This window comes from Crotalus tigris, unplaced genomic scaffold (genome assembly GCF_016545835.1).
Source record: "Crotalus tigris isolate CLP2741 ecotype Arizona unplaced genomic scaffold, ASM1654583v1 scf7180000017536.10889498, whole genome shotgun sequence".
Classification (NCBI taxonomy): domain Eukaryota; kingdom Metazoa; phylum Chordata; class Lepidosauria; order Squamata; family Viperidae; genus Crotalus; species Crotalus tigris.
The window spans coordinates 3,528,323-3,545,541 of NW_024096460.1; the positions used below are offsets into that span (position 1 = coordinate 3,528,323).

The 17,219-nt window shown below is 34.1% G+C and overlaps 1 protein-coding gene across 12 annotated transcripts in view; it reads right to left on the reverse strand.

Moving 5' to 3' along the window:
• Positions 1-747: 747 nt before the first annotated feature.
• FGFR2 (fibroblast growth factor receptor 2) overlaps positions 748-17,219 on the reverse strand; it is a 163,133-nt gene continuing 146,661 nt past the window's right edge. For all 12 annotated transcript variants that reach the window (XM_039334289.1, XM_039334856.1, XM_039335120.1 and 9 more), the window contains 5 exons: positions 11,411-11,533; positions 9,696-9,766; positions 7,418-7,555; positions 4,719-4,824; positions 748-1,858 (listed from right to left, as the gene is read on the reverse strand). In XM_039334289.1, coding sequence (XP_039190223.1) covers positions 1,694-1,858; positions 4,719-4,824; positions 7,418-7,555; positions 9,696-9,766; positions 11,411-11,533 — 603 coding nt within the window. In that variant the 3' untranslated portion in view covers positions 748-1,693. The remainder of the gene's footprint in view (positions 1,859-4,718; positions 4,825-7,417; positions 7,556-9,695; positions 9,767-11,410; positions 11,534-17,219) is intronic.

Genomic DNA, 17,219 nt, shown 5'->3' on the forward strand with positions numbered 1-17,219 from the left:
AGTTCCATAATTATTGCCACTTTCTCAGTTTTGTAACTTTAATATAATACAGCCGAAAGCAGAACTAGATATTTAGTACAGATTGGACTCAACTTACAACAGTTCATTTAGTGACCATTCAAATTTACAAATTTACACTGAAAAAAGTGACTTATGACAATTTTTCACACTTATGACCGTTGCAACATCCCATAGTCACATTCAGATGTTTGGCAACTGACTCCTGTTTATGACAATCGTAGTGTCCTGGGATCATGTGATCACATTTTGTGACCTTCTGACAAGCAAAGTCAATGGGGAAACCAGATTCACTTAACAACTATGTTACTAACATAACAACTGCAGTGATTCACTTAACAACTGTGGCAAGAAAGGTCGTAAAATGGGCCAAAATTCACTTAAGAATTGTCTCAGCAATATAAATTTTGGGCTCAATTGTGATCGTAAGTCGAGGACTACTGGTGATTTCTAGTCAAATGAATGACTGGGGACACTTTAAAAATTGTAGCACAGTTTAGACAAATTAGAATACATTCCTATTTTAAGTATGTCGAAAATTTTTTCAGTGTCCGTTTGCGTTCATCCCATTAAACAATTTCTTAGATATAAATTGGGAAAACTCGAGAAGGATGCTTTTCTAAATGGCTATGTTTCTGCCTTGTTCTTTAGGAGTTAGGATGTGTAGGAGTTGCAATCTTGAAGTGTAACAATGGAAGAACTGAAGAGAATAAGAAAAAAGATATCTTGTTGATAAAGGACACATTTTTATTTCTGAGAGTTTTGATTTTAGTTAAAGCAACAGCCTCTCATTTAACGTTTGAAACCCAAGTTAATCAGAACTTTAATTTCCAGAATTAGTTATATACTGTAAATATTTCTCTCTTTTTTAAAAAATTGACAACTAGTAACCTTTGAGCAATATATCTACTAGTTCTTTGTGCTGTCTGCATAGAAATGCCATTTAAATTACAACATAACACAACCCTATAAAAGATTAATTGTTTTGTACATTACCAATTAATTAATAAATTAATGATATACCATTTTCCCTGAAAGTAAAAGATTTTTCACCTTTGGATTTGGGAGGAGGAGGAGGAGGAGGAGAATTGGAAAGAAAAGCTTTATGCAAGAAAAGTAGTTACAAATAGCTATTTCTTTTTTAAAAAAAAGAAAAAAGAAAGACTAATTTCCTTGAAGTGAGAGATGCATTTTTAAATCAATACAAAAAAATAATTCATTGTAAATATATAATATATATTTGTACATATTTGATTATATTTACATACATCCAGCACTTATATATTGCATTTGTGCTCTGTAAGTGTGTGTCAACATATATTTTCTCAAAATATTACAAAATAAACAAAGAAGGCTGGTCTGCAGTTTGCCTCAAGTCCAACTTGTCCATTGATTTTAAAAAGGCTGTTTTGGCTTCAAGGCCAAAGAGCTAACTTGCTAATGGGTGTCCACAAATGGCCCATAAAAATTCTCCTCTTCATAATATTGACCGATGTTCCAAGCTACTGCTTTTTCCCCCCCATAATTAGGCCACTTTTTCCCAATTTTGGTTTTTCTTTGGTCTTTATATTTCTTATGTACAAGAAAATCTTGTGGTTCTGAAGCAAGAGACTCTTTTTCACATGGTAGATAGATGCTCTGGTTTCATTCCTTTGTGGAACAGCAGAAGTTCTTTTCATGTTTTGACACTTCCATTTATATGTTGGTACTTAGGCAGGCAAGGTTCATAAGACATTGGATCAGAAGAAAAAACAGAATCGTCCCCTGAAGAACAGGAACTCCTTGTATCTGGATAGCTAGGTGAGTACTGTTCTAGTGGTCCACTGAGGTCTAGATATTCCTGAAATGCAAAATAAACAAACAAGTTGATCTGTATTGCCTTAAGATGATACCACGCTTCATATACATTTAATATGCATACACAAAGTAAAAACAAACAAGTGGAGATTTTTCAGATGAATTACTGGTCACAAGTGTCTCTTTACCTTGTACATTCCCTTTATGAAAATTACTGGATGACCTTGAGCTTCTTATCTTGAGGCTTAGACTGGTAGAGACTATCTAAACCTACACAAAGCTGCTTAAGCCCAAAAAGGCCCCTACATGAGCTTTGCAAAAGTATTCACCATTAAGTTCAAATTATTTGGGAAGAAGAAGAAAGAAGGGGTATTTACAGAGATCTTTCTTTGCAGAATTCCCTCTCACAAAACGGGCTGTAAACTGCCACACTGGTTAACTTTACATGAGTTTAAACAGCTTTTTAAGCTATTCTTACATAGATGCTGTATTAGATGGTTTTAATTTTATATTGATTTTTTTTAAAAAAAGTAATAGAAAATTGCCTTGTGTGGGCTATAGTCTTAATAAGCTTTTATTAAATGCGTTAATAACTAAACAATACACTGGTCTCACAGGAATAATATGGAGGTAAGAGAATGGTGAAGGAGAAAAATCCCTTTCGCTCTGCTCTCAATCACCATTGGAAGAATGGGATAAAAATGAAATAGCAACTCCTCATACAGCCAAGTACTTTCAGGGAGATAGGAAAAAGGAAAACCAAAACAACAGCAAAAGGACTTCTGAGACATATGTATTGTATATGTTCCAACATCAACTTCAACCACACTATTTGAAACACATACATAAACCACATCAAAATGAAACTTTTTGCCAAGATAAAAAAAAAACAAATTTTTACCCTACAGAGAACTATTTTTGTCCAACACATGGAAATGATTTACAGAAAGAAAGATCATTTCATTCAACTGAACTGACTGTTTTATAATACCATGACATTTCAGCGAGGGTAAATGTGCTGCAGCACAATGTACTTTTTTTGTGTTTTGTTTTTGCTACATGAATAATTGTGGAACCCAATCAACTGAGCCATTCTTTAAAGCAAGCATCAGTGAAATTGACCAAAACCATGCAAGGAATTGAGAGTGTTCCTTGAAAAAATCCATGAAAAAAATGGATGCAAAGAAACATCCACTGCATTTCTATGGAGGCAAAACAAGCCATTGGATCAACCGAATTGAAAGCTGGATTAAAACATTTATAGAAATAACAGTTCTGGCAGGAGAATAAAGTTATTTTTTTTTCTTGAATTGCTTCTTCTCTTTCAACTTCTGCAGAACAGCTGTTTTCATTTAAATGCAATCGTTTCATTTGCTAAACCAAATTTTGGTTCTGAGATGAGCAAAACCAATTGAATATAGCTAGTATTTCAAAAAACATTTCCTGACCACCATTAAAAAAAGTCAAAAGAGTTAAGACACTAATGATAAATTCACTGTAAAATAAATAGCAAAAATTAATTAGTAGTAAAATTTTGATTTAATATTACTTCCGTATCTCTTAAGAATATTTTTACATATCCGGTATCTGTTATCTCTATGCTATCCAGAGGCAATATGAAACTCACATAAACAGGCAGGGTTAAACTGTTGTGTTTCTGCCATCAATGGCAAAGTTCTCATTGATTTCAAAGAAGTAATAATTTCCTTATATAAATTAGAATGATGGCTTTGAGAAATAAGATGGAGCAGGACATTTTTGGCACAAATGGAAGGAGGAAGCTATTAGGAGAAGATTGCATCCATGTGATTTGAGCAGATTCAACAGATTCATGCGGTCAGTTCAGGACTAGAACCAATTTATGCAATAACTCTTACTCAATTTCAACATTTGAGGTAGCCATTGGCATAGGCTTGCATATGTGATTTTTACTGTCACATTCCAGAATATCTTTCCCTTGTTATTATCCAAGTGCATCCTACTTCCAAATAGCTTCCAAAAACTCTTTGGAAAAAAACATATTTCAAATTAAATCTAAGTTTCAGAAGTTGTATATCTTAGCCATCCCTTCCTACTTTTTCCCAGTTAAAATACTGCTACAATATTCAGACTTCTATGTATATTATGTACTAAAATTCTAGTGTATCATCCTGTGTTAGCAAAACTAAAGAAGTAGAGCAGAATTAAGAAGATTAGATTTGATTCTAAATTATTTGTTCATGTGCAGACACACACACACACACACACACACACACGTCTGGGGAAGAGATTTAGGGTTAGGGCTAAGATTAGCAAACACAGATTGACATGTTAGGTCCTTTCTAGTTTATATACTTCAGTCCATTTTGATAGTATTCCAAAAATAGAATATCTATTTTATAGCAGCATAACCATCTCGAATCAAGTATTATCATTATCATTAGGCAAGGATTCTGCAAAGTGTCTATTTAACTCTGCAAAGGTTAAAAACACAGTACAATATAAAAGTGTTCCTTTAACTCATTATAAAAGCATTATGTGAGCGATATAATAGACATTTCAACTAATTTTATTGGGACCTTGAAAGAGAATGTACTCACAGTTTAAATAAATCCATTCTGCCTTGCCATTTATCCATTCCTACTGTTTCCCATTTAAATATCTATCATTCCATCCCCAAGTACATTTCTTGGCCAATTATCTTACTGTACATCTTGTAGGTTACTTTATTGTACTATATCCCAAAGGAATTACTTGTGCACAGATTTTGTTTTGTTGCACATGTCCAAATGTGCCATAAAGAAATCCCAGCATTTAGATTTCTGCAATATACTGGTTGATAGCGAACTATTGTTTGAGGATTATCTCAACAACTCTTACTGCCATTTTTTACTAAATGTTTAAGTAGCAATTATTTTACTCACCTCATTAGTTGTAAGTGTGAGGATCCGATCTAAATCTTCCACAAGCTGTTTAAAAGTAGGTCTCTGTGAAGGCACTGCATGCCAACAATCTCTCATCATCATGTAGCTGTGGAAACCAGCATTTTATTATGTTAATTAATGTCTCTATGGCATATTCATAATATCTCACTGCTGTTCAGCAAGAAGTCATTATGTATTCACATTTTACATGTCTTTTAACTATTTCACTCTTTAAGAAAATGTGCCTGTGGTCCAGAGGATTGGAGATGAATTTAGTACTAGGCAAAATAATTCAGGACATTTAAATACCATTCTTATGCAATTATGCAATGAATTTGCTGTAGAAATTCTATCAGCAGAAAAGAGATTGTGGACAACTTTTAAGGGTGAATGTGATGTTTTTGTAATTCAACACCATGATTTTTCCGCTTATACTAAATACAAGGTAAAAGAACAGCAGGGAACTCTTCCTCCTGGTGCTCATTTTAATTCCTACGAGGTCATCTTGTTCTTTAGAAAATGTTGCAGAATTTTAAAAATTTATCCTCCTAACTTCCTTGCTCACAAATTTGATGGAGAATTTTGAAAAGTCATTTGTGCTCAGTTCCAGATAAGTTATACTGGTTCTTATTCCCTATCTGTATGCGTCCATACTAGTTTCATTATTAGGCTTTAGAGCAATGATTTCTATAGAAAAAAAAGATGGCCTTCCAATTATTGTTGAATTACACATCCTGTTGTATCTGATGCTTGGCTATAGAAGCTGGAGCTACTGGGAATTGGATCCCTCCCTGGCTGTCAAAACCTTCCTTTGCCTAAAATAAATATTACGCTACCTAAAAAGCTTTAGACTTGGAAGACGTGAGTCTTGCTGAACATGATATACAAGTCTTCCTTGCTTATGCTATATTGTTTAATGCTTATATTCTAAAAAAGAACATATAAAAACAAGTGAGGTTATCAATCCTGTCCCCATCAATTCCAATCCCCAAATTATGTATTATCACAGGGGGAATGGAACAGTAAATCACCTATGTTCTCTACTCCCCGTGTGTGATCACTATTTCTACCCTTCTAGATAAATTAAAGTAAATTAAATTGGCATGGAATATCCCATTAATGGCATTCAGTTGGAACTAATCCTAATGCTGAACTAAAGAGAAAAGGCTATTCTAATTGTCTGGAAATCTGTCCAGATTGTACTATAATTCCATACATAAGTAGAAGATAGAAAGCTTATTGCCGATTATATGAGAAATCTGCGAACCATATGCTATGGCTGCAGAGGTTCAAGGAAAGCAGTCTGTGGGGGGTAAAACCATGTGAGTTAGGTAAAAGCTTTAAATGCTTTTCAAATGCCTTTCTGGCCCTGAACAATTATTTAACCAAAACAAACTCTTGCTGAATTCAAACTAGATAATGATTTCTGATTTTTTTTCCTCCCCTTTCTAAAAATACTTTGCTTTCGTATACAGGACAACCTCCATTTAGTGGGTGTTAATGCAAAGGACTTCACATGCAACAGATAACACTCCCACTGTATTAAACGTTTTATCTCATTTCTGTAGAGACATCTTTTATACAAATGACTTAAAATAGCACAAATGGTATCGCTGCGGGTGATATTTTCAAATTTAAGAGGCACTTGGAAATAAAGGACAGCCCTCCTCCAAATGTATTAAATGGAGCCAGGTATTAAATCTATTAACTGTATTAAAAAGTGGAGTCAGAGGAAAAAAGCAACAAAAGAAAGCAACACAAGCATACTCTATTACATATAGTTAAAATATTTTTTTGCTATTAAAGGGTATTTTGACTTCAATTTCTCTGAAGTTGAACAAAGCCACGTTAAACACACTGTCTCTCGCATACATACACATAATACAAATTCACACTACAGGCACAATTAAAAAGTCACTTTGTGACCCCTCTGATATCATGACAAGGCCTTGGCTTCCTTTTTTAATAATGCTTCACAAATAGTCCTCGACTTACAACAGTCCATTTAGTGACCATTCAAAGTTACAGCATCATTGAAAACAGGGACTTATGACAGTAAGTTTTTCACACTTACAACCATGGCAACATCCCTGTAGTCACATGATCAAAATTCAGGTGCTTGCCAACTGACACATATTTATGACAATTGCAGTGTCCAGGGTCATTTTGTGATCTTCTGACAAGCAAAGTCAATGGGGAAACCAGATTCACTTAACAATCGTCTTACTAACTTAGCAGCTGCAGTGATTCACTTAACAACTGTGGCAAGAAATGTCATAAAATGGGGCAAAACTCACTTAACAAATGTCTCACTTAACAACAGAAATTTTGAGCTCAATTGTGGTCATAAGTTGAGGATTACTTATATTGTATTTCCTGCATTAATGGAACAACTGGATGCTGTTTGGAGGGAAATAAAATTTCAACTGTTTTTCACAATTGGCAATCCCCATTTGAGAACTTTTAAATAAAGATTTTTCTATAATCATGATGAAATAGTTATTAATACTTCATATCAACTTATCGTCGGTTAATTTTATAATCCATTTGAGTAATTGCAAAAGAAAATGTGAATTGTGTTCTGGTAAACCATACACTGTGTTCATGTCACATATACTTATGGAATAAAAGGACAAAAAGTGAATGATATCACAAATGCACGTTAATCCTTTCTATGTATACATGTCTAAAGTTCTTACAGTTCATTGGTGCAATTAGCAGGTTTGTCCATTCTGTGTCCTTCTTTAAGCAATTTGAAAAGCTCTTCCACTGGAATTCCTGGGTATGGTGACCCACCTAAAGTGAAGATCTCCCACATTAGGACACCAAATGACCACCTGAAAAAATTAAAAAAGAGAATAGAATGTGGGTGAATCAGACCAGCGCAGAATCTTTTCCTATAATTAAATCCCCACATGGCATCAAACATGCAATATATCCAGAACTTATCAAATTTAGAAATAAATCAGAGCACAATAAAATGCAGAATGCATAGGTCATAAAATAATGTAATACGTAATCTAACCTATGTGATAGATGTGCTTAAATCCTATGGAATTCCTAATAATTGAAAATTAAAATCTTACATTTTTTTAAAAAAAACCCACAGGAATGGTTTTGATATTGGTTCAAAATATTAAACTTTTTATTATGGTCTAATCCAGGGGTGTCAAACTGGTGGCCTGCGGGCTGGATGCTTCACGCACAGCTCACATCCACCCCACCTCCACAAAGGCAAAAAAAGTCATGATACGTTACGTGACGTGATTGAGTTTGACACCCGTGGTCTAACCAGAATGTTCTCCTGCCTAAATGAAAGCCAGAACAATTTTCTGTTGACCTGGAATCTCTATAATTATAACTCAAACTCATATACTCCATTCTTGGAGGATTATTGAGAAAGGAGTAGCCTTCTAGCTTCAGGTGTATACATTTGGGTAAAATTGATAATCAGGTTCCATTTTTGTTGGGGTTTCTTCTGGAGTGTGGTACTGAGATTATGTTGGTCATCTTCATGGATTCCCTGACATTTTTGATGGGATTTATTATTAACTATGGTATCCTTCTGGGTGGTCTTGATTGCACTATTTATTTCATAGTTTTGACTTAGATGGCATCACTATGTTGAAGACACCCAGATCTATTTCTCCCTATTATCTAATACAGTTGGTATCCTTGAACATTATGAATGGATGAGAATAGATGAGAGAGAACAAGCTGAAATTAGATTAAGAAAGAACAAGTTTGCAGATTGAAAGTACTCCTTGAGTCACTGAATTTCAGGTGTCAGCTGTGATGAGGAATATGTTTACCTAAGTAAAGTTAATATGCTAACTAAAGCTCTTTCTGAGCTGGTTGGGCAGATCATTGGCTAACTGTATCTTGCTAACAAGCCAAATCAACTAGTGCAATGTACTTTACATGAGGCTATCCCTGAAAAGTATCTGTAAGTTTGTATCTGATACAAAATTCTGGAGCCAGAGTGTTATCCAGTGCAAAGGTCACATTATGTCTACATTGAAAAATCCTGTCAATTATCTCTTAGATAATTTAAGACAATATGGTGAATTTAAATTCCAAATGGCTTATCTGCAATTTTTATTACAAATTTGCCAGGTTACTTTAATCTGTAGAAGATCCATTTTTGAAGATGCTCCCACTATTTAAACCATGACAATATATATATAAAGATAGGATATAAGCTTAATAATACTATGAAAAAATGTTGATGTTGAAAAAGAATGATTAGTTATGTGGATCAGATACTTAGGCTATTACCTCACTCCACAGTTCTTCTGACAATCCTTAGAAAAATATATAAACATATTATTTTCAGACAAATGCCATCTTGTACCGCACAGTTCAAACTATAGGAAGTCCCAAATTACTTGGTTGAAAATATACTACAAGTTAAATAATTTAAAGCAATGCTTGGGCAGTGTGCATTTGTAAAAAGTGGTTTAGTGGAAGAAACCTTCTGTACCTACGAGAAGAAGCCAGATCATTCATGTGCTCTGAAGCTAACCAGATTAGTAAAAGAACAATTTCTAAGACCATTTAAAAAAACAAAACTGGGAAATGAAACAGCAATCAAGAGTTTCAGAACAGCCAGGGAGGAGAAACCTACTTAGAATAATATTGCTAAAAGAAATAATTCACACATCAGGAATGAAATTGAAAATATTCATTGTTTTCTTTGGCTTTTCAGTCTAAAGCGGTAAGGGGGAAAATGCCTTTTTTAATTCATTAGAGAAAAAAAAACCTCACTAAATTTCCCCAAGTACGGTATAAATATGCCCAACTTATACTATAGTAAGTAATTTCCTATGATGATTCAAAGGTTGAAAGGAAAAGTTATATGAGATACAATTAAATTGGTTTAATATATGTTTTATCATACGTAATTCCATTTCGTTGGAGGAAGCTGTAAATTCATTTGAAGAAGATAAAAGAAGGTTATAAGATAAAATTACTTACACATCACTTTGATGTGTGTAAACTCTATCAAATAGAGCTTCTGGTGCCATCCACTTCACAGGCAATCGACCCTGTGCATTTAATAAGGAAAAAAAGATTAACAAATGCATTAACAAACAGTGCGGTACATGGTTCATTTAAACTACAATAAAAAGAAGGCAGATGCCAAAGCAACTTCATATATACAACATGCAAAAATAAGGTCTTTCTTTACTGGATCTTGTGACTCATTCGTACCCTTGTGAGTAGAGATGTAAAAAGTATTCACATCTGAAGCAGCCAACAGAGCTTCATATTCAACACAGACAACCTATCAGCAGCTACAAATGACCTACAACTTTCCTGGGCTTGCCTTGTATATATGGGTGGGCTCAGGAATACACTCTCCTGAGCTCAGGAGATGTTATGGAGGCAATAACAGAATATCAAGAAACAGGACAACCCCTTTAGAGAGCTGAGGACAAGTACAGAGAAAGTGCTTGTGCTGAGTCCAAAGTACTTTTGCCAGCTTTGGATCTGAGCACTGCACAGATTAATTTCTCTGGATCTGAAATTCACCCAGGATTGAGGGGAAGAAGAGAAAAATAAAAAGCTCATTATCTTTTATTTATCTATTCTATGAGATTCTAAACTCTCCAAAAAATTCATATAATCCAGAAGGATATTATTTCACCATACATCCAGGAATAAGTAAACTCACCTGCAGGCATTTGCAAATGCTTTTTCAGTGGCAGAATCTTCTCTATTTAATTATTGAAATTAAAAAAAAAAATCCAGATGGCCCCAGATCTAGCCAACAGCACTCACTCCCACTCACTACAGTTCTAGAGCTGAAGACAGTCCCTGGATGGATAACCATCCATTTAATTCTGTTTTTGGTCAATTATAGAAAAAGATGAGAGACAATATGGTAAGAACAAACAAGTGTTCATATTTAGCAAGAAGTAAAATGTAATGATTCTGAGTAGCCATTCAAGGATTTCTCTAGAAAAATGCAGCAATTTTCTAATATTATTCATACAGTTTTCACACTATCAACCTCTTACCTTTATGCATATACCTTTAATCAAATATATGATTAAATATATTTTTAAAAGCCTCGCATTCATAGAGCTAAAAAGGTTGACAGTATGAAAACTGCCTGTAAGAATACGAGATAAATGAAGACATTGTAGGCATTTTAACCAGGAGAATGAAAAAAATAGCACCAAGATTCCGTGAAGCCCAACTGAAACAGGGATAATCAGAGATATTTATAGAACTAAAATCAAATGTCCTCAATTACATAAAGAACTAAAATCAAATGTTTACTTTAGTTTAGTTACATAAAGAACTAAAATCTATTACATGAAGAATGTGTCTCCACAAAGTGGCAGAGGCATATATGTGCATATGAGTCCACAACTCTGTCCCTCTCATGCAGACCCACAGACTGAAATATGTTCTACAGTTTTAACAGACCCAATAAAAAGAACAACTAAAACTTATCCTTTCATAAAGCATCACATAACATGCACTCTTTCAGGTTATGTAAGCAGATAACCTTCCTTTCCTAGTAAAAAGGAGTTAGGAACCCATACACACTTGCCCATTATTTTCATTCTGTGATTAAAAGTTAGGCTGCTGTACAAAAAGTCCATTAAGAATGCATTTGCCTTACTTAAATGCACTGGAAAAAGATAGTGGATCAAGTGATAAGACTGCCATTCACTTACATTAGTAGTCTTTTTATAATAATCTATATTGTTGATATCTCTAGCTAACCCAAAGTCAGCTATTTTCATGACATTGTTTTCAGTAACCAAAACGTTCCTTGCTGCTAAATCTCGATGGATGCACTGGAAAAAAAGTACAATAAAATAAGATACAAAGAAATGAGAAACCATCTGTAACATGATTCTCAGTTTTTTAAAAATGATATTACTTGAAACAAATACTTATATGAGACATGTAAAAAAGCACTTCAGATAATTAAAATACAAGATATTCCCCATGATTCAAAAGATTGAGGACCCACCAATTCATATACACTGATATTTTTTCTTTGCCAAACCCCATCAACAAACAATAAGGATTCTCTTGATCGAGCAAAAAACAAAAAGAAAAAACGAACCACCAATGAAATCTTACAGATAACTTTAATGAAGAATCTGAAAATCGATATGCTGAGTAAAGAGAAAGATCTTAAGGAAATTTTGTATTAAGAGATTGCTAGAAAAATAAAATTAAACCTGGAATGATAAAATAGAAGATATGCTGATGTTTATTGATGGGTTCCATTAAAAACGGGTTATTTAGAACTAAGTTTACATTTGACTTATCTATTTTATTCAATTTTTTACATATGATTATTTTAATTTTATATTCACAAGAACTGAGTTTTGTTTTTTTTTAAGATTTTGACAATCTTGCTCTAAAGTTCTCCCAGGACTGACACACGATTACAAAGCAAATTGATAATGAATAATATCTTCTACTGATGTTTGCTAATAGACATCAATAGAATAGATTATTAGTCTGTAACAGAACTGCACAATTATGTATGCTCTGATGCTTTTTAATGTATGTCTAAATGTTCAATTTAAATAAATACAAAATGAAGTTTATAATATTTGAAACTAGCTATTAGGGTGAAGAAAAGCCATTCTAGACCTAATTTCTTTTTCTCTACTACATGTGGCACTAAAATATATCTCATGTAACCTATTGGAATGGAAATTATAGAGTTTTTAAAATGCAGAATAAGCAAGGAATCAAATATTAGCCAACTGAAATATGGGAAGTCTGATTTTTTTAAAAAGCAATATTAATAGGGTATCAAAATGAATTCAGTCTTAATCATGCCATGAATCCAGAGTATTCTGTGTTATATAGCTTGCAAATTCTTGGCCTTTTAAAATGAAGCTAACCTACTATTTTTATACATTATGCTTTGCATTTTCTATTCATTTGTACTATTTATCTCTAGGGCTAGAGTCTTGAGCATAAAACAATGAATTCTAATAAAGCAATAATACAGCAAATCTGAATTCAGGACCAGGAAGCAAAAACTTATGGCCACGTGGCCAGGTGTAGGGAATAATGTAAAGCATGATCCAATATCTACTCCTAATAATTGTTTGAAATGGGTCTCTAACACTCTTATACCAATAAAGCTGTTGTTAGTTGAAATTCAATTGCAAAATTATGTTGTCACTGAAATGAGCAGTTTAAAAAGAGGGTATATAAACTTATCCAATCTAATTCTCACATTGAGGCAAAGTTTTTTTATACTTAAACAATATCTTCCAGGAGGCATCTTAATTATTTCAAAGCTTTCCAATAAAATATTTATATCCTTAAAAGTATTCAAGTCATATCTGTCAAATGCTCTGAAAGCAGTTTTCTTAATAGCCCATCTAGATTCTTTTGCTAGTTAAAACCTGTTGATTTTATCTTCTGCCACTGAAACACAGTACTATTGTACATGGGCATATAATGTAATTAGTTTCTGTTGTGGTAATGTGAACATTTAAAAAAAAAAAAGCAACTCTTCCTGCGGGAGGGAAATTTTGCTGGATTGATATATGCTATACTAAGAAAATCAAGAAATCTGTACTTCAAGGGGAAAAACCTACTTCCAAGCCATCTACCCCTGCCCACTTTATTGAACCAGTTACCAGCAGAAAAAAACAGCACAGATATTGAAACAGGTAGTGGAAAATTGTATGGAATGGCAAGTCAAAAGAACCCTTGTTTGAATTTCACTACAGTAGTATTGTCATTAGTGACAGATTTTATCTTTATCTTCCTGGGCTCCAAGATCACTGCAGATGGGGACTGCAGCCAAGAAATTAAAAGATGCTTGATCCTGGGGAGGAAAGCTATGGCAAATCTAGACAGCATACTAAAAAGCAGAAACATCATCCTGCCAACAAAAGTATGTACAGTCCAGGCCATGGTTTTCCCAGTTGCAATGTATGGCTGTGAAAGTTGGACCATAAGAAAGGCTGAGCACCGACTTCCGGTGGTTGAAGCGGTGGAGATGGCGGCTACTTTGTAGCCGTCCTCCTGAGAAGGTGTCAGATCCGCGGAGCACAGCGTTTACCAGCTGGCCCGCGGCTCGCAATCCCCTTCCCGGGCGAAGGGAAGGGGTAGAGATCGCATGAATAGAGGTAGAACCTCTTAACTCTCCCTGGATTTTTATTTTTAGGGGGAGAAAGAGGTTCCCTCGGAGTTCATTGCTTCTCCGCCTCTCAGCTGTCTTTGTTTCTTTAGAAACAAAGCGAGACGCCGCTACCATCTCCGAATATAAAGAAACCGTGAGTAATCTTAAACCGGACAGAACTGTTTAAAGGATTTTATTTATAGTTTAGTTTTATTTTATTTTTTTTTTCTAGTTTATTTAGTTTATTTAGTTTGTGCTGATTTTTTTTTATTTTTTCGAGCTTTCTTTTTTTTTTGGGCGGAAAAGTGAGAGTGAAAGTAAAATGGCGTTTTGAAACTTTTTTTTTCTTTAGAAGACGGTTCGGCTGAATTGTTGTTTAATATTGCTTTTTTTTTACTTTATTCTATTTTATTTTATTTTTAATTTTTTCTTGGACTACTTATTTTTATTGGTACTTTTAAGAAGAAAGGAAGATAAATTAAAATGGCTTCAAAACGACAACCAGCTACTGCAGCCTCTAAAGTAACTTCTTCTCCTGCTACTTCTACTGTGCAGCAACAACTTAAAATAATACCTTCAGTGCAGCAACCTAAATCTACTCCACCTTCACCTCCCCCATCTGGCACATCAGCACAAGACATTAAAGAAATAATGGTAAGTGCTGTTTCACAGTTTAGGGAGGAAATGAAACAACTTTTGGATCAGAATAAATCTGAAACTAAGGAGGAAATGAAGAAAGAGATGAAGGAGCTTTTAGAACAGAATAATGCTATTTTGAGGGATGATATACTTTTAGCTTTATCTGGAATGGCCTCAGTGGTTGTGAAGCTGGACTCCAGAGTAGAGGAAATTGAAGAAACAGTTGAACTTTTGGATTATAAATTTCAAGATATGGAGAAAAAAGTGGAGGCTTCACAAGATGATATTCTTATGTTCCAGTACAGACAGATGGAATATGCTCTGAGAATAAGGGGTCTGAAAGAAGATAAAACTCAAGATTTGATGGAAATGGTGATTAATGACTTGGCTGTTATTTTGAATATTGATAAAGAAGAGTTACGTGGGGATGTGGAAAGAATTTATAGAGTCAATTCCTGGGTTGCAAAACAGAGGGATCTGCCTAGAGATGTGGTGATATATTTTGCTAAGAAGTCTTTGCGAAATCAGATTCTACAAACTTTTTATAATAAAAGATTTCAGATTGCTGCTCAAGATATTATTATTTTAAAGGAAATTCCACCTAAAATTTTAAGAACCAGAAAAGATTTTGCTTTTTTAGTAAATGAACTTAAAGCAAGACAAATGCCATTTAGATGGGAGATTCCGATGGGCATTGTTTTGAGCCATGCGGGGACACGTTATAGACTCAACACAGTTGCTAAAGCTAAGGAATTCTATAAAACGGTCCTGGGAGCAGGCTCTCCTTTGCCCATGATGCAGAAAGTTTTGAGTGATAAAGAGGTGGAACAGAAATCTGAAGCTACAGGGATGATGACTGCTGGACAGGTGGCATGGATGTCTCAATCAGAGATTAAAGAACAGAGAATGACCCGTGCAGCACATAAACGTAAAGAAAAAGAACAACAGAAAAAAGAAAAGGAAAAAGAAATTGGAGAATCTACTCAGCAAATTGTTTCAGTGCCGGTGGGAGGAGCAAGATCCAAAAGCTCTGCTACATATTCATCAGCAGCAGAATTTGAGCGGATTTTCTCCAGGCTGAAGGCCAAGGGAGATGGCAAAGCTCCTGTCCTGGAATATTAATGGATTAAACACTCCTCAAAAGAGAAAAAAAATTTACCACTATTTGAAACAACATAACAATGACATCATTTGCTTGCAAGAAACTCATATTACAGCTAAAGACCAAAAATATTTAAATAATCCTCGCTTGGGATCTCATTTTGTATCTCCCGCCCCTGGGAAGAAAGGGGGTGTGGTAATCTACGTTAAACAGAATTTATCTGCTACCCTGTTAGAATCAGATCCTTACGGAAGATATGTTATGCTTGAACTTGGTTTATATGGTAAGAAAATCCTTATTGTGGGGTTGTATGCACCAAACCAGCAACAGGAGCAATTTTACAGGTTACTACATCAGAAAATAACTTTGTTGGATTATAGATCTGTGATTTTAATGGGAGACTGGAATGGTGTCTTAGACACACAAATGGATAAAAAAGGCTCTTCTACCTTTTTTAAACAGGCTAAACTACCTAAAGCCTTTTTCGATATGAAAGAAGATTGGGAATTGAGAGACTATTGGCGTGAACGTAATCAAGAAGAAAAGGATTTTACGTTTTTCTCAGATAGACATCAATCTTTTTCAAGAATTGATTTCTTTTTGATTACAACAGATTTATACAACAGGGTAAAGAATGTAAAAATTTTTCCTAGGACACTGTCCGATCATAGTCCAGTTTGGATGGAACTGTTTGCAGAGAAGGAAGACAGGAGATCCTGGAGGGTGAATGAGAACTTATTTAAAAAAGAAAAAAATGTTCACAAATTAAAGGAATGTTTAAAGGAATATTTTACTTTAAATATGAATAAGGGAACATCAATGTCAATGGTGTGGGATGCAAGTAAGGCTTTCATGCGTGGTATTTTGATAAAAATGAATAATTTGCATAGACAGGAACAGACTCAGAAACGGAAAGACTTGGAAGAGGAGATTAAATTAAAAGAGAAATCTTTAATTTCAAATCCCTCAGATGAAAAGGTTAAAGGAGCTTTAAAATTGTTAAAAACACAATTTAATATGCTGATGGCTGATCAAGCTGCAACCAATTTGCTATTTATGAAACAAAATACATTTTGTAATGCTAATAAACCAGGGAGATGGTTGGCCTATCAGTTAAGAAAAAAACAGAAACAGAGGAATATAGATAAAATAAATTATAATGGTAAATTGGTTTATCAGAAAGAATTGATTAAGAAATCTTTTTTAGAATACTATCAAAAATTATATAAGGGTTCTAATATTCAAACTACAGACATAAATAATTATTTAGGCAAAGTTAACTTTCCTAAATTAACAGAAGATCAGGGAAAAAAGATTAACGGTTTAATTACTAAGGAAGAAATTGTTACAGCTATTAAACAATTAAAATTGGGCAAAGCGCCGGGTACGGACGGGTTGACATCTATTTATTATAAAACTTTAGTAGAAGAGATGATTCAACCGTTGTGTGAACTGTTTAATAAGTTATTACAGGGGTTAGAAATCCCTCCATCCTGGCGTAATGCATTTATATCTCTGATTCCAAAAGATAGTCAGGATCTCACTTTGCCTAAAAATTATAGGCCTATATCTCTTTTAAATGTGGATTATAAAATTTTTGCAAAAATCTTAGCTAACAGGCTTATGGGGATCTTGC